This window comes from Macadamia integrifolia, chromosome 6 (assembly GCF_013358625.1).
Source record: "Macadamia integrifolia cultivar HAES 741 chromosome 6, SCU_Mint_v3, whole genome shotgun sequence".
Lineage (NCBI taxonomy): Eukaryota > Viridiplantae > Streptophyta > Magnoliopsida > Proteales > Proteaceae > Macadamia > Macadamia integrifolia.
In genome coordinates, this window is record NC_056562.1 from 15,770,062 (window position 1) to 15,797,318 (window position 27,257).

At 40.0% G+C, this 27,257-nt stretch overlaps 1 protein-coding gene across 2 annotated transcripts in view; it reads right to left on the reverse strand.

The window, feature by feature from the left end:
• Nucleotides 1-26,026, reverse strand: part of LOC122082312 (beta-amylase 8) — a 61,258-nt gene extending 35,232 nt beyond the window's left edge. Inside the window, exons 1-3 of one of the 2 annotated variants that reach the window (XM_042649778.1) lie at nucleotides 25,939-26,026; nucleotides 25,431-25,908; nucleotides 176-400 (exon numbers count right to left, since the gene is read on the reverse strand). In XM_042649778.1, the coding sequence (XP_042505712.1) occupies nucleotides 176-400; nucleotides 25,431-25,820 (615 nt within the window). In that variant the 5' untranslated portion in view covers nucleotides 25,821-25,908; nucleotides 25,939-26,026. Of the gene's footprint in view, nucleotides 1-175; nucleotides 401-25,430 lie in introns of both variants that reach the window. The other variant, XM_042649777.1, reaches the window with a different exon arrangement.
• Nucleotides 26,027-27,257: the final 1,231 nt, after the last annotated feature.

Below are 27,257 nucleotides of genomic sequence, written 5' to 3' on the forward strand. Positions count from 1 at the left end.
CCAAAAAAAAAAGGCTTGTGTATGTAGACCAAAGTTATTATGGGTACAGAATTATAAGGATACGATTTAGATTCACATCAACTGTCAGGAAAAATAGTTCAAAGAAATATCTATGGTTCCAAAAAACGAACAACCATTTGGGTGCAATAAGATCATTACAACCACAAACCATTACCTGATCAGCCTCCAAACACTCTGGGGAGTTGATGGAGCTGACAGTGGTATATTTCTCTCTCTTTGTATCTCTATCCACAACTACAACAGAATCAAGGGATGCTGGTGATAAACTCTCATCCATTCTTAGAACAGATGGCTGGCAGTCCAACGATGGTTTAGTGGAGCAGTTTTTCAGAGGACTAGCAGACAGGTGGCTTTCAACAGGCCTAACAGGAAACGGTGCCTGCAGACACAAGATTTGTTATATTCTGCATTGTGAGTCTGTAACAAATTACAAACAAAATAATTCAATATGTAATTGCAATAAAGCTCATAAATGCATGAATTTTAGTGCTGTAAGCCTGTAACAGTGTTTCACTCTTTTTCCCCCCTTCAAAACAATGGCTACAACTTTCTAGGCTTGGAATCACATATAAGAGTAAAACCCTGACAGAATAAGGCAAATCCAAGAAAAGGAGTAACAGGGGAAATAGGGGAGACCAAAAGCAAAAAGAGAAACAAAAGATCAAAAGCAAAGACTTCAGCAAGTGACCATCCAAAAGAAGAATTTTCACCTTGTGATATACCAAAACCCATCATTCCACAGTTTCCACCAACAGTTTTTATGTCGGACACTACAAGACAAGGGTATGGATATGGAAAATGAGTCTGATCCTCCAACTCTGAAAACATTTTTTATGGTCAGTGTACGGACTGTTTTTGCGCATGCACGAGCACTCAAGATAAATATTTTTTTTCTTTTGGACAAGAGAGGGAGGAGATGTGCCTCCACCAAGCATATTTATTCATACAGATCCAGGGAAAATCTCCCATGACTCCATGAGAAATTGCATCAGGGTTACACAAACAAAGAGCCGGGTTAACCCACAAAACACAAGGAAGACGAATCTTTAAAGCACATGCACACAAGATAGACTGAGAACTTGTATTACTATTAAGTTCATGCCCTTGTAACTTCACAGATTGTAGATTTTGAGCACAATATTAACTGCTGAGATCTAGGGCACATTACAAACTTCCTTGGACCTGAATGAACCTGTTTGACAGCCCCAACCGAGAACTGGGCCTGAATTGAGATTTGTGTCTACTAGGATATTAGCAGTTTATTTATTTATTTATTTATTAGGATTTATATTCTAATATTTTGTTTTACTTAGAGAAAGGGGGGTGAACACACTAAATACAACTCACACATCCATGTGACAGGAGTCGATCCTCTGACCTTCTGACACCTGATCTTCAAGCAGAACCTGCAAGCCAGTGTGCTAGGCACTGGATTCACCCACATCTACCCTGACTCATCACTCATGTAGTAAGTTAATAGTTATCATGGCACCAAGATGAGTCAAGGCATTGTCCAGGACTCAAGGTGCCTTGGCAAGTGCCTACAAAGTGCATGCATAAGGCGTGGGTGGTATGCCATATAAAATAGGGGAGTGTAAGGGAGAAACATTTATGAGGGAAAAGCGATTAACAAAATGAATGTGAAAAAATAAAATAGAGGGGCATCTATTTAAACAGCCCTTTAAAGATTCGTATATTACATATTAGGGACTTAATACATCTTATTTTCATCAGAGATGGGAGGGAAGCAAGATGGAGCACGTTATTCCACTTCCAGCACCAAACCACCAATGATGATAAAACTGACTGCCAGCTGAACCAGGTAACTAACTCTACCTGTTCAATGATTGGAAACAAATTGCCTATATATATTAAGATGAGGTTTATTAAGGCTCATCCCTGGCACACAGGCAGACAGGAGTGGATCCGTGTGATAGAGCCATAGAGGTCCTCAGATTTATCTCCCTAGTCAAATTTCATCCCCAAACAAGTAGTGGAGGTGCATTAAAAGCTAGTGCAAAGTGAAACAATTTACAACATTACTGTAAAATACTAGTGGCTTACAATCCCGTTAAAGTTTGAAAGTTTGACTAACTTCTAAGTTCTAAGCTCCTCCCCTGCTCATTTAAGGCTGAATCTAGACTGGTGAGATGGGTGGAAATGGTGTCCTCTACCACCTTAATGGGGGACCGGTGGGCAAGATCCAACTAGGATGGGTGTGGGTCCATTTAAAGGATTTAAGCAATTTACGTCTAAGATCAAGTGGCAAAACAGTAAATTTGCTGATGTTTACATTCGAGTGGCAATCCTGTAAATAGATTGAAATTCATAAGGTGGGATGGCACTTTTGTAATTAACCAGAAGTTTCTAATAAGAAGTGGCAGAATTGTAAATCTAAGAAAATTCCAATTAGAAGTAGCAAAGTAGCATAGATGGGTTTAAAGGGTATTCTGGGAAACAAAGTTAAAATAAGGACACAAGGTATTAAAGACTAAGGGAGGGGGTATTATGGGAAAAACAGAATATAAAGGCTAAAAGTAAACCCACGATTCTTTATTTTTGGGGGTTGTCTTCAACCTCCAGCCAAGAAGATGGAGGCGGAAGGGGGTTTCGGGTGGAAGAACACTCTCAATATGGATCAGATAAGGCTGAAACTTCAGGGAGAGATTCAGCAGTCATAGAGCTCTTGATTGCAAGCAACCATAAGGTCAGACGACCGGTGAAAGAAAGATCTGGGCGATGGTGCACAGAGATTTGTTCATGACTTCAAATCTCACTGTAGGGGCTTCAACAAAGGTCAAGCTTCTGGGGTTTCAAATGCCCAGGGAGGGGAACCTTCGAACAAATCTTCAGCCTTATCAGGTCACACAAGGGAGATCAATGAACTTGTGTAACGCTGTAACTGTCGCCAGAAACAAAATAATCCCAGAGAAAGAGAAAATACAGCAGGAAAGTGAAGAAGAAGGAGAAGAATAGGAAGTCGAGAGAGGGGAGGGGAGGAGACCTCACAGAAGAAGGAAGAAAGGAGGGAGATAGAGAAGAAGAAGAAGAAGAAGAAGAAGAAGGGGGAAGAAGACACCCACGCAAGGGGGGGAGAGTTCACAATCACTTATTTCTTTATTCATCAACTAAAATTATTGTGGCCCATGGCCTTACATAAGTAGGAAAAGAATTACTAAAAGGAAAATGCTAAATATAAAATTGATCTAACATAGAAGAAGCTTCCTACTTTAAAATATAATAGAAACACAATAAACTAAAATTGAGAATTTCTAATTATCTAATAGCAACCCCAAAATAGCCTAAAATAAAAGATAACAAATATTCTCAAAATAAAATAAAATCCTAGAATATTCTATTAACCCTAAACCCAAATCAGTAACCTGGAACCCAAATTGGATCTGGGTCTTGGTTTGGGTTCTGGAGCGGGTTTGGGTCGATCCATCAGAGCGCTGCTGCATCAACTCCCCTGTTGTTTAGAAAAACTCGTCCACGAATTTTATAAAATGAGAGAATCAACACCACTCAATCAGCATCCTCGATCAATGGCTCGAAAAGGGTAAAGATCCAACACACCTCGTGATCAACAGTCACGATCTTCAAATGGTCGTCAACAAATGATATGACTTTGACTGGAATCGGATGGTGGGGCTTCACAAATAAGATCGGGTCATCGATCAGTTCTTTAGAAACATCCTTCATCAGATCGTCCCATTCATCTTCAACATCGACAATAAAGCTTGATGTAATGGTCTCTAGATGGGGGCACGGTTCTCGAGGTGTCGTCACGATGTCATAAGTAACGTGACCTTGCTGTCCACCGGGTTTCCGAATACATGACTCTGGGGCATCAAGCCTTGCGTTAATGTCCTGGAGGGTAACAGCTTGTGCTTCCTGTACAACCTGGTTAGCTTGGAGGGTTTTTAAGATTTCTTCACTCTGTTGAAGCAACCGAGTCAACTGTTCAGATGAGGGGGTGGTGTAAGCAACCATCGGGGTAAACGAGTTGACAAGAAATTTGCTCTGATACCAGATAATGGGGGACCGGTGGGCCCCAAAAGATCCAACTAGGATGGGTGTGGGTCCACTTAAAGGATTTAAGCAATTTAAGTCTAAGATCAAGTGGCAAAACAGTAAATTTGCTGATGTTTACAATCGAGTGGCAATCCTGTAAATAGATTGAAATTCACAAGGTGGGATGGCACTTTTGTAATTAACCAGAAGTTCTAATAAGGAGTGGCAGAATTGTAAATCTAAGAAACTTCCAATTAGAAGTAGCAAAGTAGCATAGATGGGTTTAAAGGGTATTCTGGGAAACAAAGTTAAAATAAGGACACAAGGTATTAAAGACTAAGGGAGCGGGTATTATGGGAAAAACAGAATATAAGGGCTAAAAGTAAACCCACGATTCTTTATTTTTGGGGGTTGTCTTCAGCCTCCAGCCAAGAAGATGGAGGCGGAAGACCTGAAGGGGTTTCGGGTGGGAGAACACTCTCAATATGGATCAGATGAGGCTGAAACTTCAGGGAGAAATTCAGCAGTCATAGAGCTCTTGATTGCAAGCAACCATAAGGTCAGACGACCGGTTAAAGCAAGATCTGGGACTGCTGAAACAGATCTGGGCGATGGTGCACAGAGATTTGTTCATGACTTCAAATCTCACTATAGGGGCTTCAACAAAGGTCAAGCTTCTGGGGTTTCAAATGCCTAGGGAGGGGAACCTTCGAACAAATCTTCAGCCTTATCAGGTCACACAAGGGAGATCAATGAACTTGTGTAACGCTGTAACTGTCGCCAGAAACAAAATAATCCCAGAGAAAGAGAAAATACAGCAGGAAAGTGAAGAAGGAGAAGAATAGGAAGTAGAGAGAGGGGAGGGGAGGAGACCTCACAGAAGAAGGAAGAAAGGGGGGAGATAGAGAAGAAGAAGACAACCACGCAGGGGGGGGGGAGAGTTTCACAATCACTTATTTCTTTATTCATCAACTAAAATTATTGTAAACATAAGTAGAAAAAGAATTACTAAAAAAGAAAATGCTAAATATGAAATTGATCTAACATAGAAGAAGCTTCCTAATTTAAAATATAATAGAAACACAATAAACTAAAATTGAGAATTTCTACTTACCTAATAGCTACCCCAAAATAACCTCAAATAAAAGATAACAAATATCCTTAAAATAAAATAAAATCCTAGAATATTCTATTAACCCTATACCCAAATCAGTAACCTAGAACCCAAATTGGATCTGGGTCTTGGCCCGGGTTCTGGAGCGGATTTGGGTCGATCCATCGGAGCGCTACTGCAACACACCTGGACCCACTCAAGCCAATCCATGTTTGCCACATGGCTAGTTTTGAAACTTCATTGGACCGTAGGTGAATTTAAGATTTCCTCACACACACACACACACACCCACGCACGCACACACACATGCATAATTATTGATTGATATCATATAATATAATTATACATATATAATAATATAAGCGGCATATATTTTTTTAGGTTAGAGTGGTATATAGCCATACAATAGGACAAAGTATTAGGTGCAAGTATTTTTTTTTTTTTGGATGAATAAATAATTCATTACCAAGTAGAAGAGAAAAGAATATACAAGGGAGGAAAGATAGAGAGGGAATGTTTAAGCCAACAAGGAGAAGCCAACCCAAGGGAAACTAAGGCAAAATCTAAAGAAAACAAACAACCAAACCAACAGTGAGATGATGGGGGCAAGACCAGTAATATGGCTACTTTCCAACCAGCAAGAGAGGGGGATCAACACAACCAGCAAGGGTGGGGGAGGCCAGCACCATCAAGAGGGTTGGATGAGATCAACCTGAAGGTTCCAAGAGTTAATGATGTGGGAATTTTTTGGGGAGATAGGGACAGGGCGGGGGTGATGGCCATGAAGGGCTTGGGCTTTAGAAGAAACATCAAAGTAGATAGCTTTCCAAATCTTATCCTGAGATCGGGATTTGGGGGGTCCATCTACGGATATTTCGTTCCATCCAAAGATGGTTGATAGTAGCACAAAAAGCCAATTTTCCAATAGTGTCACAAATGGAGCAGCCCGAGAATGTCATGTCTACCCATATCCATTCTCTGTCAAAGGGGAGAATGGTTCTATGAGATGGCCAGCATTTGGAAAGGACATCTTTCTAGACAAGGGAGGAGAATGGGCAAAAGAAAAGAGATGGAGAGTATTATCAAAACCCAAGGGATAGAGGCAACAGGAAGGATTAGCCGGGATTTGACAGTGAATGAGGAAGGATTGAGTGGGAAGACAGTTGGACAGGCATCGCCAAATGGTGAAGCTATGTCAGGGAATATGGCCTTTGAACCAGACCAACTTGTGCCAGGGGACAGACAAGGAGGGGCTCCGAACATAGGACCAAGCAGAGGCAGAGGAGAAGATCCCATTAGAGTAGGGGAGCCAAATACATTTGTCTTCCCTTCCTCTATGACCAGGGGGGATAAGGGGAAGGGAGGACCAAAGATCTAAGAGCAGAGGGATAGAGGAGGGAGGGGACCAGCCATTTGATGCAGTTGGGTGATGGACTTAGGAAAAAAATATTTTTTTATTTGATTTTCTTTTGTTTTAGAAACAATTTCTTTTGAAATTAGCTAGCTTCTGATTTTAGAATAGTTTCCTTTCAAGTAGTTGCCATTAATTGTTTGATTTTTCCTTTATATTGGACATGTAATCGATGGAGAAATTTCAGTTTTTAGAATTTTGGAGAATTAGAACTTGGTTGAGAATTTTGGGTGTGAACCATGGTTGCCATGGGTACCGATTTCCTCTTTCTTCCCCTCTGAAATTCTGCTTCTCTCTTGCCTTTCTTATCTTCTTCTTCTTCCAATCCACTTCCCTATTCCCCTGCTATATATTTTCCATACTTGAAATAGCAGTAGGCTGTGTATCAAAGGCCAGCAACTACCGCTGGTTTGAGTACCAGAAGTAAGTGACTCGACCTGCAGTTAAGCTCGAGATTTGTTGCTGCTGGTTCAGTTCCATGGGTATGGGCGATCCTTATTCTTGAATTTTAGAGTCGATTGAATCTGAATGCAAGAGCTGCCGTTGAGTTCCGCTGGTTTCTGGTTCTCACGACAAGGAGGACAAGAAGATGGAAGAGTTGTGGGCTGTTTAGGGCTTTAAACCCCTGGTTTGACCATATTGCCCTTCACTTACTTGTTATTCTTCTCTTGTTCTGAGTTATTAGTAATTTCAAAAATACCCCTCCACTTCTATTTTCTATTCTAGTTTGACCCTATTAATTATTTTCTACTCTTTTAAGTGTTTGAGTGTTCCTGAATTTACAAGATTGCCCCCCAACCATTAAATTGAGATATTTGTCATTTTTGTGGGCCCTAAGCGATCCGATTTCAGTCCTTGGAATACGGATCCGCATCACCATTGGGAGAAAGGATAGATGAAACCATTGCATTAGCAGGGAGACCGGAAGAGTAGATCACTCTGGGGGTTAATAGCTGAGATAAATTGCCCGAAGGGTGCCATGGGTTGTTCCAAAGGGATGTAGAATGACCATTTCCTATGGAGTAGGAAATGGCAACGAGGGCAATGGGTCTATGCTCGAGAATCTTTTGCCAAATCCAGGATGGATCCGAGATGGAGGGGGCCGTCCAAAGAGAGTTAGGTTTAAGCAGGCCAGAAAGAGTCTAATCAGCCCAAATGCTGACACAATTTTCCATATAAGCTTGAGTATACCAACTGAATTAGCATCCTGAATTCTCCTAATCCCTAATCCTCCTTCAGATTTGGGAAGGCATACCTTCTTCCAACTGAGGGGAGGTGACGAGGTGTATAAGTATTTACTTTGTGTAAAGGAAGGTGTATAAGTAATTTTTATTGGGCATGACTCCTCTAGCTTTGGTTAGACTTTTGTGGCTTTCACCAGGAAATAAAAATATTTGGCGGCCCCACCTTCCAACAACAAAAATAGATTGAGACATCTGGAATCCCCCACTAGTCTCCTCATTTCTCTGTTACTTCTTTTTTAAACCAACCGCACCCCCCACCCCCCCCCCCCTCCAAAAAAAAAAGCAACAGCTCCAGGTGAAGGTAGGATTTTATCCCAAGACCTAGCAATAACAGGCCAGGTCCTTGCCAGTGTGCTAGGCTGCCACCATCCATTCCCCCTTTATTTACTACCATATGCATAGTAGTCAAGGTGTTGCTTACACAACAAGGAACCCACAGATCCCCAAGGCAACCTGAAACTTTTTGTCTAGGCACCCAGAGTTGATCCTATCAAAAAGCAGGGACGAGGTGATGCAGAATACTTTCATGGTTGGATCGGTATGCACCTATAAACAGAAAGAATGGGAGAATGCTTGTGTGTCTTTAATTGATCACACAAGTCTCCTATTTATAATATATGATAGGAGTCATGATAGGAGTACAAACCAGAAAAATAAAGCATTTACAATTATATCCCCCATCCAGCCATCCCACTCTAATTAAGGTCGGTGGAGGGGGGAAAAACCCCAATGTGCCCCTACGGCACACTAATCCTTATTCTAACACTCCCCCTCAAGTTGGTGCATAAATATCACAAATGCCCAACTTGATTAAACTAGGATGGAACAGCTTTCCAACCAGTCCTTTAGTGAACACATCAGCTACTTGATCACCAGACTTCACAAAAGGAACACAAATCAAACTAGCATCCAACTTTTCTTTGATGAAGTGCCTATCAATCTCCACATGTTTGTTTCGATCATGTTGTACTGGGTTATGAGCAATAATGATAGTAGCATTGTTATCACAGTAAAGTATCATAGGAAGATGAACCGGTACACCAATATCATCCAAAAGTGTACGCAACCATAGTAACTCACAAATCCCCTATGCCATGGCACGAAATTCTACTTCAGCACTAGATCTAGCCACCACATTCTGCTTCTTGCTACGCCAAGTGATAAGATTTCCTCCTACAAAGGTACAATAACCAAAGATAGACTTTCTATCAGGTGAGCCAGCCCAATCAACATCTATATAATCTTCAACTCGACGGTGATGATGAGGAGTTAAAAGGATCTCCTTTCCTGGAGCTGACTTAAAGTATCGTAAGATACGCATAACAACTTCCATATGAGAAGAATAGGGATCATACATAAACTGACTGACCAAACTTACAGCCACAACAATGCCAGGTCGTGTATGTGAGAGATATATCAGTTTCCTATCAACCGTTGATAGTGGCCTTTGTTAACTGGTTCACCCTCCTTTTCCTTAAGCCGGCTACTAGCTTCCATAGGAATATCAGAAGAATGACAACCCAACATACCTGTCCCAAACAACAGATCAAGCATGTACTTCCTTTGAAAGAGAAAGATGCCTTTTGAGGACCTAGCAACTTCAATTCCAAGAAAGTACCTTAACTTTCCAAGATCCTTTATCTCAAATTCTTTGCCCAGAAAACCCTTGAGATGATCAATCTCAATGCTATCATTTCATATTACCATGATGTCCTCCACATTGACAATGAGTATAGTAACTTTTTCACCAGACCTCTTTATGAACAATGTGTGGTCTACATTACTTTGCTTATAACCCACAGATGCCATAGCCTTGTGAAATCTTCCAAACCACGCTCTAGGTGACTGCTTCAAACCATAGAGAGCATGTTTCAACTTACAGACCTTGCCTTGAGTTCTTGTGCTAGAGAAACCTGGTGGAATTCTATATAAACTTCCTCATCGAGCTCTCCATGGAGGAAAGCATCATTTACATCAAGTTGTTGGAGTTCCCATCCTAGGTTCACAGCACATGAGAGTAACAATCGCACAAAAGTCAACTTGGCATCTGGTGCAAATGTCTTCTAGTAGTCGATTCCATAAGTCTAAGTGAACCCTTTACCACGAGCCTTGCCTTGTATCTGTCAACAGAACCACTGATCTTCTATTTTACCACAAACACCCACTTGCAGCCAACAAGTCTCTTCCAAGGTGGAAGAGTCACAAGTTCCCATGTAGCATTCCTTTCTAAGGCATCCATTTCTTCCTCCATTACAGCCTTCCATTTTTTTTTACAAGAGCTTCCTGCCAATTCTTAGGGACACAAGTAGATGAAAAAGAAGACACAAAGGCATGATAGGAAGGAGAAAAGGAATCATATAAAACAACATGAGATATAGGGTGTTGAGTACAAGTCCTAGTGCCATTTCTAAGGTCAATAGGCTGATCAGATGGAGAGATTATACATGAAGCATGAGGCTCAATCGATTCTGAATCTAGGGCTAGCGAAGGGATGTGTAAAGGTGTTGAAGTAGTGGTGATGGTCTGAAGTTGCCTATTTCTAGTGTGTCCCATACTATAAACTTGAAGAGTGGAGTCATCAATTTGTCTCTGAAATTCACCAATGGTTCTCTGAACTGGAGTCATCTCCCCCTGAGTTGGAACAATAAGTTCTGCCCCTTCACTATCTTGTGGAGCATGAGGGTCTTGAGGTGATGATGATGGGTATACTGGTGAAGCAAGCAGATTCAGAGTCATCTCTTCTTCACTAGTAACTCCAGACTCCCCCTGAAGAGGTAACGATGAGTACTAACCAACAGATTCATGAAACACAACATCCATTGTTACTATTATATACCTGGTAAGAGGATGGTAACATTTGTATCATTTCTGTGTATGAGAGTAACCTAGAAAGATACACTTCGTACTTCGAGACTCCAATTTTCTTGGTGAATGATGATCCCTAGTATAGCAGACACACCCAAAAGTCTTTGGAGGAACCAGGAAGGATGTAGTCCCTTGAAGAACCTCAACAGGAGTTCGAGAGTTGAGGACACGAGTTGGCATATGATTGATTAGGTAGGCTGCTGTGAGGACAACATCACTCCAATACTGAGATGGAACTTGTCTAGCAAACATCATGGCTCGAGCAACATCCAACAAGTGCCTATTTTTGCGTTCAACCACCCATTTTGAGCAAGAGTGTCAACACAGCTTATCTGATGAAGAATCCCATAATCAGCTAGGTATTTTTGAAACTAACACTCCATATACTCTTTTACATTATTAGTACACAGAATTTTCAAAGTTGCATTGAACTGAGTCTGAATCATTTTATAGAACCATTGAAAACAACCAAACACTTCACTTCTGTGCTGCATCATGTAAATCCAAGTAGTTTGAGAGTGTGACTCTCAATAAAGGACACGAACCACCTCTTCCCAGAAATAGATGTCGGAAGAGATGGACCCCATACATCAGAGTAAACCAAATGAAAAATAGAAGAGCTTCTTTTATTTAAATGTAGCTTCTTTTTATTTAATTGTAAATAACTGGAACGAGTCTATTTATCCAGAGTACAAACCTCACAAAAGAGTTCATCCCTAGTACATGATTTAACTAAATGCGGAAATAAAAGAGATAAGGTCCCAATTGGTGGGTGTCCCAAACGACGGTGCCATTGAGTCAATTCAGAAGAAGCAGAGTCTAGCTGACGAGGAGTTGTTGATGCTACAGCAGTAAGGAGACAACCATCATCAAAGACCACCCTACACCTTACCACATCCAATCGTCTTCCCCATTTCCATATCCTAGAAAATGCAATGGGAAGGAAAAAAGGTTACTTTATAGTTTAGGTCCTTAGTAAGACTACTAATGGATAGAAAATTAGTAGAAAAATTAAGGATATGTAAAACTGAAGACAGAGGTATAGAAGGAGAACACTTAATAGAACCCTTTCCGGAGACAGATGATAGGGTGCCATCTGCTACCCTAACTTTATCTCTGCCTGAGGTGGGTGACTACTAGTGAAATAAACTAAAGGAACCGGTTATGTGATCAGTGGCACCGGAGTTAATGATCCAGGGAGTGGAGACGACTGATGCACAATGACCACCAAATAAAATACTTGAGTGAGAAAAATTGGAACCTTGGACTAAATTGGCAGGAGTTGAAAAATTGGAAGCCTTGAGCATACGTCTAAAAGCCTGGAGTTCCTCTTGGGAGAATCCAATATCAGTTGCAGGTGGAGTGTCCACAGTCTCAGCCTGATGGGCTTTAGTTTTGGATCGACCCCGAGCACACTTTGTCTCAAAATCAGCAAGTTTTCCATGGAGCTTCCAACAGTTAGCCTTGGTATGGTATGGTTTGTGGCAGTGTTCACATTTAACAATCTCCTTGGTGGAATCACCAGTTCGATTTGCTCCTTCAGAGGTAATAGTGGATACAATCTATAAAGCTGATTTTTCATCAATAGGAGTATGTAACATCAAGATACGGCGACATTCCTCCGTATAAACCATAGCAAAGGACTGTTCCATAGTAGGGAAGGGAGATTCGCTAAGTATCTGAACACAAATCTGACCATACTCAACTTTACCAAGAAATCATACACCCAAATTTTGTCCACATGTTTGGTGTAAGTAGTACTACCTTCAGCATTTTTGGGATTATAATATACATAATGGTTCAGTTCATACCATAGAGCTCGAAGTTCTGCATAATATTTGGACACAGAGAGTTCCTGCTGGGTAGTGGTACGAACCTTCTTGCGAAGTTCAAATACTTGAGCGTCATTCCCTAGATGCCCATAAGCTTCCTTGGCAGCAGCCCAAATCTGAGAAGCAGTATCTAATAGCAAAAATCCTCGAGAAATATATTGATGAATAGAACCAATCAAGTAAGACATTACCAAGGATTTATTAGTGACCCATTTATCCTGACGGGTACCCTCATCAGAGGGTTTCTTCAATTTCCCTGTAATGTGTCCAGTGAGGCTCAATTAGAAATAGAAAGATATGTAGATATGGACCAGACGAGGTAATTAGTTCCGTCCAATTTCACAGAGCTAGTACCGAAAGGCATGTAGCCATTGCGACTTTGTCCATCAGACACATAGGCCACAGTAGTTACTTCAGACATAATTGAACTAGTAAATAATCGACAATGAGAGAGAAATACCAAATCTTCAAAATCAACTGTTAGAAAGTATCTATACTTGGATCAAATTACCCAGTAAGGGTAGCGAGGTACTCCAAATAATATCATAGCTTGATGAAGAACTGTTAAGGTAAGCAAATTAGGGTTTTGGGAGAAAACCCTAATTGTCAAAGAAGATGGGAGATTTGATAGACACTTAGCAGATGGGGCCACAAGTCTAGTCGATATCCTCTATAATGGTGATGATGATCTCAAAAATTCAGCCAATTCTGAGGAGGGAGTCCCAAAAATCGATTTTTTCAGTGTTTTAGAGGAAAACCCTTTTTTTTTTTTTTTTTTTTTTTTTTTTTTTTGCACAAATCGATTTGTGTAGGTCTTGATCTCGTGGATAATGATGAGTCCTTCCAGATAGTTGTACTTGATCTTCAAGAGGTAGAGATGTGTTCCTTAAAGAGGAAGAAACCACACTCCATAAAATAGAAGAATAAAAAAATCGCAAAGAGTGAAGAACCCAAATTTTCTTGCAAGGCTTTTTGATGTTTTAGTTTATAAGGTAGGGTATAGGACAGCCACTAGATTCATAGGAATCACCTAATTAGTGCTTCCCTATGGTGAGTTAATGGGACAATGGTGGGATAAGATGGAGGCTAATAAAGGTAATTGAAGGGAAAGTGAAGGTCTGCGCTTCTTTAAAGGATAAGGGGCTTAGAACCTAAAAACCTAAATCAGAAATTAGGCTCTGATACTATGTTAACAAGAAAAATGGGAGAATGCTTGTGTGTCTTTAACTGATCACACAAGTCCTCTATTTATAATATAAAATCATGATAGAATCATGATAGGAGTCATGACTATCATGATAGAGTCATGATAGGAGTACAAAACAAAACAAATAAAGTGTTTACAACTATACCCCCCATCCAGCCGCCCCACTATAATCAGGGTTGGTGGAGAGGGAAAAACCCAATGTGCCCCTGCGGCACACTAATCCCTCTTCAAACACTCACAAAACAACCCAAGGTTGGGGCCCAAAAGCTGATCAAATCTCCCTCTAAGTGTGATGAACAAAGCCCCGAAAGATCAAGGGCAGCAGCTGGTTGGTTGATGAGGTATGAAAAATCTTGAATTAGGCTTGATTTGGGACAAATCTGGGTGATTTCCTTTAGAACGCAAGCCAACCCATGGGTGGCCTTGAAACTTGAATCGAAGGGCTTTCTTTTGATGCTATAGAATCCCTTTAAAGGGCTCTTGAATCAGATCACAAGTTGGGGAGATCCAGAGTTTCTTGATTTTGGAACAAAATAGGAAAATTCTAGTGATTTCCAAGAACAGCAGTTACAGAGCTCTTTTGACTTCTCTCTTCTGGTTAAAGGACTCCTTTATGGTGCTAAGAAATACCCCAAACTATGGTGGAAACTGATCCCAGATCAGGAAGTTATGATGAATCACAGTTCTGTTCAGAAAACTCATTTAAGAAGCTACCACAGGGTTGTCTTGTCCTTCTAACCAACTGAAATTGTTAGCCTTGTAACTGACTTAACAATATCCTAAACTGACTAATGTAAGATCGAATCACAAGTGATCCAATCCCAGGCAGGATCTTTATTAAATTCAATATAAGCCAAATTCAAGGACCGAAAGAATGAATACACAACAAATAAGAGAATAAAGAAAAGAAAGAGAATTCGATGGAGGGTTGAGAAGGGGGAAGAAGAACTAATGAATGGGCATCTCCCCCTCTGATTTAGGCATCTCACCCACAACAGCATAAGCCATCTTTTTTTTAATAAATTCGTGTCCATTGTTGTAGCCACTTACAAACTTATATAGAAGACTCAAAACTAACCCAAACCCTAACAAGGAAAGGCCAAACCCAATCCCTAACTAACTGAGAAACCTAAACTGAGTAGGAAACTGAAATAACTAAGGAAATAGATTCAAAACAGGACTCTAACTAAACTACTGAATTAAATCATGTTTCCCTATTTTCTACCCATATTTTAGGCCCATTACAAAGAAAACTCGTGGAATCAAAGGCCCGACACATATATAACCAACCTAAGGCTTATTTGCAATAAAATAAGCTCATTAAGTGACTTATCTACATCAACTCGCCTTCTCTCAAAAAAAATTCCTCCTCGAATTTTGTATTGTGTAAGGGTGATTTTAGGATGGTGCATGTCCCTCTTCAAGCCGTAGAAAAATTCAAGTAGCTCTTTGATAATAAGGATGTAGTCTAGAATATGAGGAGCTCAATATTCAAGATACTTTAATGGGATGACAAACTCCACATGCTCAACCTCAACATCGTCGAATGTATCCATAGGGTCATATGTACCTTCAACCTCTTCAGACTTCAATGCAACATAAATCTCTTTTGGTTCATCTACCTGGTGGTTCTTAATCGGTTCCGTTGATGGTTCAAACACAACTTCATTCTTGAACCCCTTAGGATCTTCCTCTTAACTGTTCACAATCATCACAGTTGTTATAGTGTCAAGTTCCTCAGTCACAACGGCACAACCTCATGATCCTTGTTGCTTTTGAATTCTTCCACGTGAGTCTCATTGATGGGAACATGAATGACTAGCTCTTCCTTGACAATAGGAATTGTTGGAATTTCTTCAACACTAACCTCAGCTTTTGACGTTGGTTCATTGGTTAGAGGTGTCTTCTTTTGTTGCTCCTTTACAATTTGTTGCAACATAGTGGCCACGTCGTCAAGCAATTCCTTCATGCTCTTTTCACCTGTGGGTAGCTTTTTGGGTATAATTGGAGGGAACTCTGGTGGAAGAAAGTACATACTTCGTTCACATTTAGATAGATACATGTCTGCTAATTCATACTAAATCTCGTCCCAAGTTTTAGGCTCATGCCCTTGAGCTTGAAGTTGCTTTTCACGGATTCTCTATTGTATTCGAACACAATCACTCATCTGGGAACATACATATTGGAGTCTTTGTGTCTCTGTCAAGTTGTAATTATCAAAGTACACGTCCAATTCATGCACCCATTCAAGGAATTCCCCACGAAAATAACACGGCTGAGCATTAGATTGTGCAACAGTAGCCTCCTTCAGTTCTTCGAACTTTAGGCTTATAGTATCAAGCCTTGTGTTTAGCCGTTGGAGGGATTTCCAAACATCCTCCAGTGAAATTTGTTTGGAGCTCTCTTCAGCCATAGCTTTGATACCACTTAATATAAGATCGAATCACAAGTGATCCAATCTCAGGCAAGATCTTTACTAAATTCAATATAAATCAGATTTAGGGACTAAAAGAATGAATATACAAAAAATAAGAGAATAAAGAAAAGAAAAAATTCGATAGAGGGTTGAGAAGGGGGAAGAAGAACTAGTGAATGGGCATCACACCCACTGATTTAGTCATCTCACCTACAATAGCATACACCATCTTTTTTTTTTCTTTTTTTTTTCATCAATAAATTCGTGTTCATTGTTGTAGCCACTTACAAACTTATATAGAAGACTCAAAACTGACTCAAATCCTAAAAAGGAAAGGCCTAACCCAATCCTTAACTAACTGGAAAACCTAAACTGACTAGGAAACTGGAATAACAAAGGAAATAGACTCAAAACAGGACCCTAACTAAACTAATGAATTAAATCCCGTTTCATACTTTCTAACCCATATTTTAGGTACATTAAAGTGGTCCATTACAAAGAAAATCCATGGGATCAAAGGCCCAACACATACATAACCCAACCCAAGGCTTATTTGCAATAAAATAAGCCCATTAAGTGACTAATCTACATCACTGACTTACTTGTTTGACAAGAAACTACTAACTACTTTTTTTTATCAAGACATCAATAAAGAAAACTAGCACCTAACTAACTAAGCAAACATATAAAAGGAAATAAACCCAAAATCACTTGAGAATCAATCTCTTCTCCTTTGTTGAGCTGTGCTTCTAGAAACTCTCTACCAGCTATACCTTGCTGCCTAACGTACATAAAGGAACAAAATCAGAATCGATGGGCAAGACTGGTGCTTCTAGAAGGCTGCAACTTTTCCAATTGATGCTGCTGATTAGGCTTCATAATTAACCCAAGACTGCTGGAACTAAACCAAGAAATTGACCCAAGATGGTTGGTTCAATGGGACAATGTTGAATCAGATTTGGTTCTTTGTCTTAGCAGCTTGATCTACATCAGAGTTGGTTAAGTATGATTATTGTGGGCATCCTTGTCACACTACGGTCACCCTAAGGGGGGGCATGGTGGGAAACAAGGGTCTTCTCACCCTCAGGCTCATCTGTCTGAAATAATTGATGGTTCTTCTTCTACTACGGTCTCCCCATTTTCTTAGGAACAGATGGTTTCTCTCCAATGTATGATGACAAAGCTTGGTACAGCAACTCCCACCATTGCTTCTTCCACTACAACAGCTTCTCATTTATCCCAATCAAGTATCTGGCATATTTCTTCACGTTCTACTCCCTTATGGCTCCTTGATTCTTGGGCCTTTGATCATATGAATAGTTCCTCAAACATGTTTCGTACCTATCTCCCTTGTGTGGGTAAGGAAAAGGTCCGAGTTGCTGGTGGGTCTCTGACTCTCTGTACGCTATCTTTTATAAAGGTTTTGTTTCTTGTTCTCCTACCATCTCCTTGTCCTATGTTCTCCATGACCCAAACCTTTGTGCCAATTTACATTCCATTTATCATCTCACTGTTGACCTTAATTATTGTGTTCACTTTTATTCTACTCATTGAGTTTTTCAGGATCTGGCAATGGGAACATAGAATGGATATGGTAGGGTATGTGATGAGTTTTATTACTTGGACCCAGGTATCACTGCTACTCCTTCCCTGATTTCAATTCATATTCTCTGTGCAGACAGAGCTCTCACTCAATTGCATCAATGGCATAGTCATCTTGGTCATCCTTCCGTGTTTTAAGTTGTTTATTTTCGTCTTTAATAGAGCATTGTACCTTGGATATGTTTGCTTGTGATATTTGTGAACTTACAAAGGACACCCGGTCTCCTTATTTCTCCTAGTGATAGTAAAAGCAACGTAACATTTTCTATTATTCATTCGGACTTATGGGGATCCCTCTAAGGCTGTTGCTCAGATGGGTTTAGATGGTTTATTACCTTTATTGGCAATTTTTACTTGTTTGACTTGGGTCTATCTCTTCCAAACTAAGTAGTTTCCCGTCCTTTCATACCATTATCCGGACTTAGTTCAATGCCCATGTTCATATTTTAAGGACCAAAAACAAACTGAATATATAGATGGCTATTTCCTTCAAAACCTTGATGAACACAATATTTTGTCCCAAACCTCCTGTGTTCATACCCCTGAACAAAATGGTATTCTAAAAAGGAAGAATCAACATTTTCTTGTAGTCACTCGTTCCTTGATGTTTAGCACCCATGTCCCTAAATTCTATTGGGGTTGTTACAATCCCAGATACCTTGTAATCAAACCAAAAGAAAAAGAAAGAGAGAAGAGAGAGGTACAACCGAAGGAGACTCCCAAAAGATGAGAAGAGACCTGCGATCTTACCAAAATAGGTTGATCGCAGGTTTTAGTCATTTACTTATATTAAAATAATGTTGAAAGTAAAAGACAATAGTACCCCCATTGCCCAATTACAAGAAAAGCCACATCATAGAAATATGGGAGCAGATAGGACTGAAAATACGCCTATCGGCCCTTATCGGTTTTAGATTAGCGCAACACTCCCCCTCAAGCTGGAGCATACACATCACCCATGCTCAGCTTGGTACAACTATTACGAAAACTAGGAGCAAACAGTGACTTAGTAAACATATCAGCCAACTGATTTGATGAAGGAACAAAAGGAGTCTCAATCAGCTTCTTCAGAACAGCATCACGAACAAAGTGACAGTCCACCTCTATGTGCTTAGTCCTCTATGGAAGACTAGATTACTAGCAATGTACACCGCAGCTTGGTTGTCACAATACATCTGCATAGGCTTAGTCACTGGAAATCCCAACTCCAAAAGTAAAGACCGTAGCCACATTAACTCAGCAGCGGTATAAGCCATAGCTCTATATTATGCTTCTGCACTAGATCGGGCAATGATAGTCTGTTTCCTACTACGCCATGTAACCAGATTACCTCCAACAAATATACAATAAACAGTAATAGATCTCCAATCATTAGCAGAGTCGGCCCAATCAGCATCAAAATAGCCAACTAATTCCATATGCCGATTAGGACAATAGATCAACCCTTTTCTAGGAGAACCCTTTAGATAACGAAGAACACGGACAGTAGCATCCCAATATGCTTTCTGAGGAGACTGCATAAACTGATTAAGGACTCCAACAGCAATGGAGATGTCAGGACGTGTTACAGTAAGATAAATCAACTTGCCAATCAAACTCTTATACTAATGCACATCCTGAAAAGGTTCACCATCATTAACACCAAACTTTTGGTGAGGATCCATAGGGATATCAACAGGTTTGGATGCAAGCATGCCAGTATCAGATAAAAGGTCCAACACGTATTTCCTTTGAGACCGACTGATCCCTTTCTTACATCAGATCACCTCAATCCTAAGAAAATAGTGAAGTTGGCCCAAGTCCTTGGTCTGAAAGTGTTGCTGTAGATAAGCTTTCACTTCAGAAATTCCTACCTCATCATTACCAGTAAGAATAATATCACCAACATAAACTACCAAGACAACCAGTTTATCACCTCTATGACAAACAAAGACAGAATGATCAGAATAACACTGAGAAAATCCACAAGTAACTATGGTAACACTGAACTTGTCAAACCATGCCCGAGGGGACTATTTAAGTCCATAGATAGCCTTGTGTAAGCGACACACACAACCTTTATTCTCCCCCTAAGTAACATAACCAGGAGGTTGCTCCATATACACCTCTTCCTGTAGATCACCATACAATAAGGCATTCTTGATGTCCAATTGAAACAAGGGCCAATCAAAGTTGACAATAAGAGAAATAAGTAGACGAACAGAGTTCAGTCTAACTACCGGGGAGAAGGTCTCAAAATAATCAACTCCATATGTCTGAGTATACCCCTTGGCAATCAAACGGGCTTTCAACCGCTCAACAGAGCCATCAGAGTGATACTTAATAGTGTACACCCAGCGACACTTCACCAAATCCTTACCAAGAGGTAAATCTACCAGACTCTAGGTACCATGACTCAAGAGAGCATCCATTTCTACATCCATGGCAACTTTCCATCTAGGAATAGGTAGGGCATCATTATGGGTGTGAGGAATAAGGTTAGTAGAAAGTGACAAGGCAAGACCATGGATGGGAGAGGGAAGATGAAACAAAGAAACAAAGTTATCAATAGAATACACAACCATAGATTTTTTAATGCAAGAACATGTACCTTTCCTTTAAGCAATTGGTAAGTCATCAGGAGGAGCAGGAGGAGCAGCTTCACCAGAGAAAGGCGGCAGTGGAGGAAGTGAATCATTTGGAGCATTGGTTTCTCCACTCAGCTATCCAACCTTCCTGCGCTGATAAAGCTGTAGAGGTGAGTCACTGGCACTGGGCACATCAAGGAAGGGTATGAGAGATGGAATGGGTGGAGGAGATGGAGAAGTCCACTCCATACCAGACTGGGACACCTGAGGAGAAAAGAATGATGTGCCTTCAAAGAATGTCACATCGGCACTAACAAAGTTCCTGTGAGTAATGGAGTTATAGCACTTATACCCTTTCTGAGTACGTAAATAATCCAAAAAAATGCACTTAGTAGACCTAGGAGACAGTTTATCTACTTACACATACAAATTATGGACAAAACACACAGCCAAAGACTCGAGGAGGAACAGGAAAACTTGGCAAAGTAGGGAACATAATAGAAAAAGGAGATATATCTGCAAGCACTAAAGATAGCATACGATTAATGAAGTGACATGCAGTTAAAACCTCATCCCACCAAAAATGCTTAGGAACATGCATATGAATCATAATAACACGGGCAACCTCGAGTAGATGTCGGTTCTTCCGCTCTGCTACCTCATTTTGTTGTGGGGTATAGACGCAACTAGTTTGGTGTATCATCCCACAGTTGGCACAAAAATGAGAAATATCAGTTTGAGCATATTCTAAAGCATTATCAGAACGAAAAATCTTAATCAAAATGCCAAACTAAGTTTTTATTTCATTATAGAACTGCTGAAACACAGATAAAAATTCAGATCTGTCCTTTAACATATAAAGCCATGTAAGGCGAGAATGATCATCCATAAAAGTCACAAAATAACGAAAACCAAATCTATTACTAACTCTGCAAGGACCCCATTCATCAGAATGGACTAAGGAAAATAAAGATGGACTACGAGACACAGAGCGAGACGGGAAGGACACATGGTGATGTTTTTCTAACTCACAAGCCTCACATTCTAACCTAATCACAGACTTAAAACTAGGAAATAAAAGTTTCAACCTAGCTAAAGATAAATGTCCTAAACGACAGTGCCATTGGAAATGAGTCACATCCCCAACAGCAATAGCAGCAGCAGAAGAAGTATGAGAACCACAGTTGAGATAATATAAACCATCTTTTTCACACCCTCCACCAATCGTCTTCCTCGTGTGAAGATCCTGAAAAACACAGTAAGAGGGAAAGAAGGTTACTAAGCAATTTAATGACCTAGTTAATTGGCTCACAAAAAGAAGACTTAATGGGAATTGTGGAACATGTAACACAGAAGATAAATTCAGCGAGGATGTGGGTGACATAGTACCATGACCGAGAACCGGTGTAGAAGCACCGTTGGCAAGAATAACAGATGTCGGACTGGTACTAGAAGAAAAGGTTTTAAAAAGTGATGACTTACCAGTCATATGGGCAGAAGCACCTGAATCAATGATCCAAGGGATAGAGGTAGTGGTAAGAAGGGCTGAGGTACCTGCATGACCTAAAGTGGCAGCAGATGTAGACCCACCATTGGATGTATTAGAGGATGCCTCAAGAGTGTGCAAGCACCGGAGTAACTGATTGATGTCATCACGCAGACTGGTAGATGAATCTCCTGAAGAAGGTCTCGGTTTAGCATCAACAAAAGACACTGTGTCAGTACCATCATCTAACACTACATGATTGGCCAACTGGGTTGCCCACTCTGGCATGCCATGCTTTTCCCAACAAGTCTCTATAGTATGGATGGGCTTCCCACAATAAGTGCACTGGCGGGCTGCATAATCAGAATGATGTCCACTAGAACCTCGACTAGCCGATCCACGACCACGACCACGTCTACGATTGGCAAGGAAGGGAGAATTGTCTTTAGAAGACTGATCAGATTTAGTTGATGAAGTGATATGCTGCAGTTGCGAATAAATGTCATTCAGAGTAAGAACAGTATCGCCTGCAAGTAAATGGCCCTTCATTGCCTTCAAATCATTATTCAAACCAGCAAAAAATTTGAAAACAAAAAACTCATTCCGCTGAGCTTTCAATTTGTCAATGTCTGTGGTCAAGGGCTGGAAAACATTAAGTTCTTCAACCATTCCCCCTGAAAGTATTACAATACTCTAAAAGAGATTTGTCAGACTGAAGAAACTGGAACTTCTCACAAATATCATAGATATAGGTCATGTTCTTTTCTTGAGAGTAAGTTTCCTTCAAATCGTCCCATACTCCCTTTGCAGTAGAGTGAAACATGACATTGGCAGCAACATCTGGTTCCATACTATTCCACAACCAAATTAAAATCAAAGCATTCTCCTTCATCCATTCATCATAACCCTTGTCAGATGATGAAGGAGAATCAGAAGTAGTATACTTAAATTTATTCTTGGCCATAAGGTAAACCTTCACAGATTGAGTCCAAAGTAGGTAATTCGAGCTTCCCTTGAGTAATAGAAGTAATTTGAACATTGACATTGTCCGAGGCAGATGCAATAGTCACAGAGGTAGTAGACTTGGTCTCGTCCATGAGAACCAAAAATAAAGTAGACAAATAGAGTCGCCGATATCTAGCTTTCACCCAAAAATACTTCACCCACAAATAGAGTCGCCGATATCTGGATTTCACCCAAAAATACTAAGAAAAATAGCAAACCAACCTGAACCACAACGACTGGATATCTGGCTTTCACCCAAGAGACCCGGATTTGATAAAGGAAAGAAGAAGATGGTTGTAGTTCAAGTTCTTCAAATCTTTAGCATAGTACCAATAGAGCACGATCCATTCACCAAATAAATCACTCCATGTGATTTAATCCATAATAGATGCAGCAATAGGTGGCTACACACCAGAAGATTTCAGCACAAAACCGAGATCAGCAGGGAGGATTTTGAAAAGCTTGATTTAATTACAGAGGCTCTGATACCATGTTACAATCCTAGATACCTTGTAATCAAACCAAAAGAAAAAGAAAGAGAGAAAAGAAGGAGAGAGAAGGGAGAGAGGTACAACCGAAGGAGACTCCTAAAAGATGAGAAGAAACCTGCGATCTTACCAGAATAGGTTGATCGCAGGTTTTAGTCCTTTACTTATATTAAAATAATGCTGAAAGTAAAAGACTATAGTACCCCCATTGCCCAATTACAAGCCACATCACAGAAATATAGGAGCCGATGGGACCCAAAATACCCCTATTGGCCCCTATCGGTTTCAGAGTTTAGTGCTAAACTCAATAGGGGTAATGCAGTCCTTACTGCTGCTTTCCTTAATAACCGAATTCCTTCCAATGTCCTAGACTTCAAAATCAGTCTACTCCGGATCCCTCTCTTGCCTCTCATCTTCCTCTCAGGGTGTTTGGTAGTGTTTGTTTTGCTCATAATTCCCTTCCCTCTCGATCAAAATTGGATTTGAAGGTTCTTCGTTATATCTTCCTTAGGTTTTCTTCCTCTCAAAAGGGACAAAAATGTTATCATCCTCCTTCCCACCGCTTACTAGTTAAAATGGATGTCCCCCGAGTCTAAAGCCGCTTAGCGTTCCAACCCAGTTCCAACAATGCACTTCTCGGAGCGAGAAAGCAGATACCTATTAATGAAACTGAGTCCTATTACTAGTCTTCTCTTCAGGGGGAGCGTGTTGAGGGAGAGCTTCCTTCTAATGGTGCAATATGTCTCAGCCCTTTAGTCATTGATTATGTTCAACTTCAGGGGGAGAAGACAGATACTGGCCATGCCAATGAAAAAGGGAAAGATCTAACATTCCAGGTACAAATCCAATTCAACCATACATCTCGTCTTGGGCTTGGTCAATACCACGAAATGAAGTTTCAACTGAGATTAAGAACCATGGTCCACCCTCATCATATGGTTGGATTGTTTCCCTCACTTAACCATAACCAGATATACTTCCTTGTTCAGTCCAACAAAGAAATGGCAAATGGCAGAAAAATAAAACAAAATTTATAAATACTAAATTTCCAGGCAAGCTTTTTACAATGAAATAAATGGATCTTTTGCTGAACTAGGAACTGCAGCGTGGAAATTACTACCATATGTGATTTTGGGACTTTGGAAGGAGAGGAATAGAAGGGATGTTAAGAATAACTCTACAGTTCTCCCAGAATATGCGCTGGCATTAAACAGTAGCTAATTGAATGGTCTTTGGCTTCTAAACAAAGTGTCAGGGAAGATCAAAATGGTATCTCTTCCAGCTGAGTTTCTCTCCTTTTACACTGGCGTATTTTATTTTTTACTTCTATTTTTGTTGGTGACAATAAGAAGAAGGGTGGGAACTATTCCATCACACCCATGACGGAGGAAAACCATTTTGGGTCCTTTTTTTCTTGCACAAAACCTTTGCGACAAATCACTTTCCTCAATCAATTCATGCAACCTAAATAAAAGGAAACAAGGATTTGAAATGAGTGGAGCATTTTTCTGGGATTTTTTTTTTTTTTATTTCAAAACAGTAAGACCAAATTTAACTTCTTTCTTCTGGAAATGTGCAGTTAGAATTAACATACAAACGTCATTACGCAAGTTCAGTAAGACTTGTGTGCAGATTCTCTCATAAAAGAAGGGGATTTTTAATGCAATATTTCCATCAAAGAACTACCCACAGATACAGTAAAATAAGCTCACATAATGAACTGTTAGGTTGAAATATCATATGGGAATAGAAAATTGATAATGTGGTTGAAGGGAAAACAATCAAACAAAAAGTATCTATAAAATTACAAAAGCCTCTAAACAGTAAGAACTCCAACCTGTCAATGTTAATAAGAAGTTAAGAAACAAACAAAATCCTGATTCCCCAAGGAAAAGTCGGTAATTCCCCGATTCCAGTGGAACTGAAATCAGCGACATTTTCGTCATAGAAGCAAGCTAAATAAAAACGAACAATTGACCCAATCAAATTAACCAAATTTCAAAAGTAACATAAAATACCATTAAATTAGCTTGAAGAGAAGAACAGTCGTCCCTCAATTCAATTATCAATCCAAGTAAAAAGCAATTGAAGTAGAAAAGAAAACCCAAAAAGCAGAAACTAAAGTAATTGAAAAAGGAAAAATAGAAATATAACCAACCATTTGAGAAGGAGGAGGAGATTGTCGATATGTGGTGCCGTCAGGCTCCACAGTCCAACCGGCCTCGCGAGCAAGTGAGGCGAGGACGTCGTTCATGTCGGCACGGGCGGGGAGGGTGAAGTTTCCATACTGACGGAGACCTGAGAGCATACGACTGGTGATGGCACGGCGATGACGCTCACGAAGCTTTGTGCGTTCTTTTTCTCTTTCTCTCTCTTTCTTTCCTTTGCCAACGGAGGAGACGCCCACGGCTGCCGCCGCAGCGGCGGTGGCAGCGAAGCCACGGGGACGACGTTGGGGTTGTGGGGGCTGGAGGTGTTGAGAGAAGTGGTCGGAGCTGTGGTCACTGTGGGGGTCCAGATCGTGCTTTACGTTGTTGATGTTGTTCATCTCTGAAAATAACTTATTCTCTTCGGCTGCTTCTTATTCTTCATCTTCTTCCTCTACTTCGTTCTGTCGCCATAACTCTCTCTCTCTCTCTCTCTCTCTCTCTCTCTCTCTCTCTCTCCTGTACTCGCAAGTGGAGTTCAAAGTTCAAACTGCAAAGTAGAAGAAAGAAGAAACAATTATTACAAGGACAGCAGTGACTATAAACAAAAATAATTTCTATCCATTTGGGTTTTAAGCTTTAGTTTTCATGAGCAGCTTGCTACGTAGGATGGCCTTTTTGTACAGCCCATATGGCTCTCAAATTTTTCTACCCAAAAAAAAAAAAAAAATATGGCTCTCAAATTTAAGTTCTCCTCACAATGTAATTTTTGCACTAAACATTTTTTGAGTTTTAAAAAAATAAAAGCAGTAGTCTTCTTCTTAAGTTTTTTATGCATGTACACCTTGCTTTGAGTTTTGCTGTTTATTCATGTAAGTAGATCTGACAATGTTGTTATTCATTCTATATCAAAATGAGATTGGCCAACGACTCTTCCTCTAATCAAACAAATGCACACCTAGACCCATGTGGTTGACGTGTATGTCTGTGTCTAATTGAAAGGGGAGTTGTTGAAGAGGATCTGAATCCATAAAACTAGGTAGTTTCTCACCCTAGGTCTTTGGGTGTCCTCTTTTTCGAAGGATATTCTAAAGCTTGTAAGAATATTTTTACTAAATAATGCCTAATAAAAATCCCCCTCCTTTTGGGGTGTTTGTACCAAAAAAAAAAAAAAAAAAAAAGATATAAATCATGGTTTTTGAGCTGATACCACTCCAACGGTTGTTGATAGATGGCCAATGTTCATCGATAGGTGCATGCTTATGGGCAATAGATATGTCTAATTGCTGAAAAGTAACCCTAGTGGACATCAATATAATTTTTTAAATTTCATCATTAATCAAGATCAAGAAGTGAAACCAACTTTTCTCCTTGTCATTTAAAAAAAGGAAAAATCAGGTTGAGCTTTTGTATTCTACATACCATGTAGTCTTATCTAAACTGCACACAATACTTGCCATGAAATAGATTGAATGTGGCTGTAATTTATTGGATAGATGATCCCAAGCTCATAGGTCAAATTTCAACTCAAATGAAATTTACTATTTTTTTGTCAAAAGGTCATTGGTATTAAAGAAGAAAATAAAAGAGAAAGTAACAAGAAAACTAGCTAATAAAGCCAGACACATCGACACAAATAAGACAAAAACTCCCACCACCTTCGGCGGGGCCAATAGTAAGGGAAAATCGCCTTACAAAAAAGATACTAAATCTCAGGATCATACACATATCTAATCTATAAGATAACTTGTGCAAATCACTTTCACGACAAGGCAAGATGATCAGACTTCCTACAAGCACGCTTCACATTATCCTTTCCCTTGCCTCTTCTTTACTAA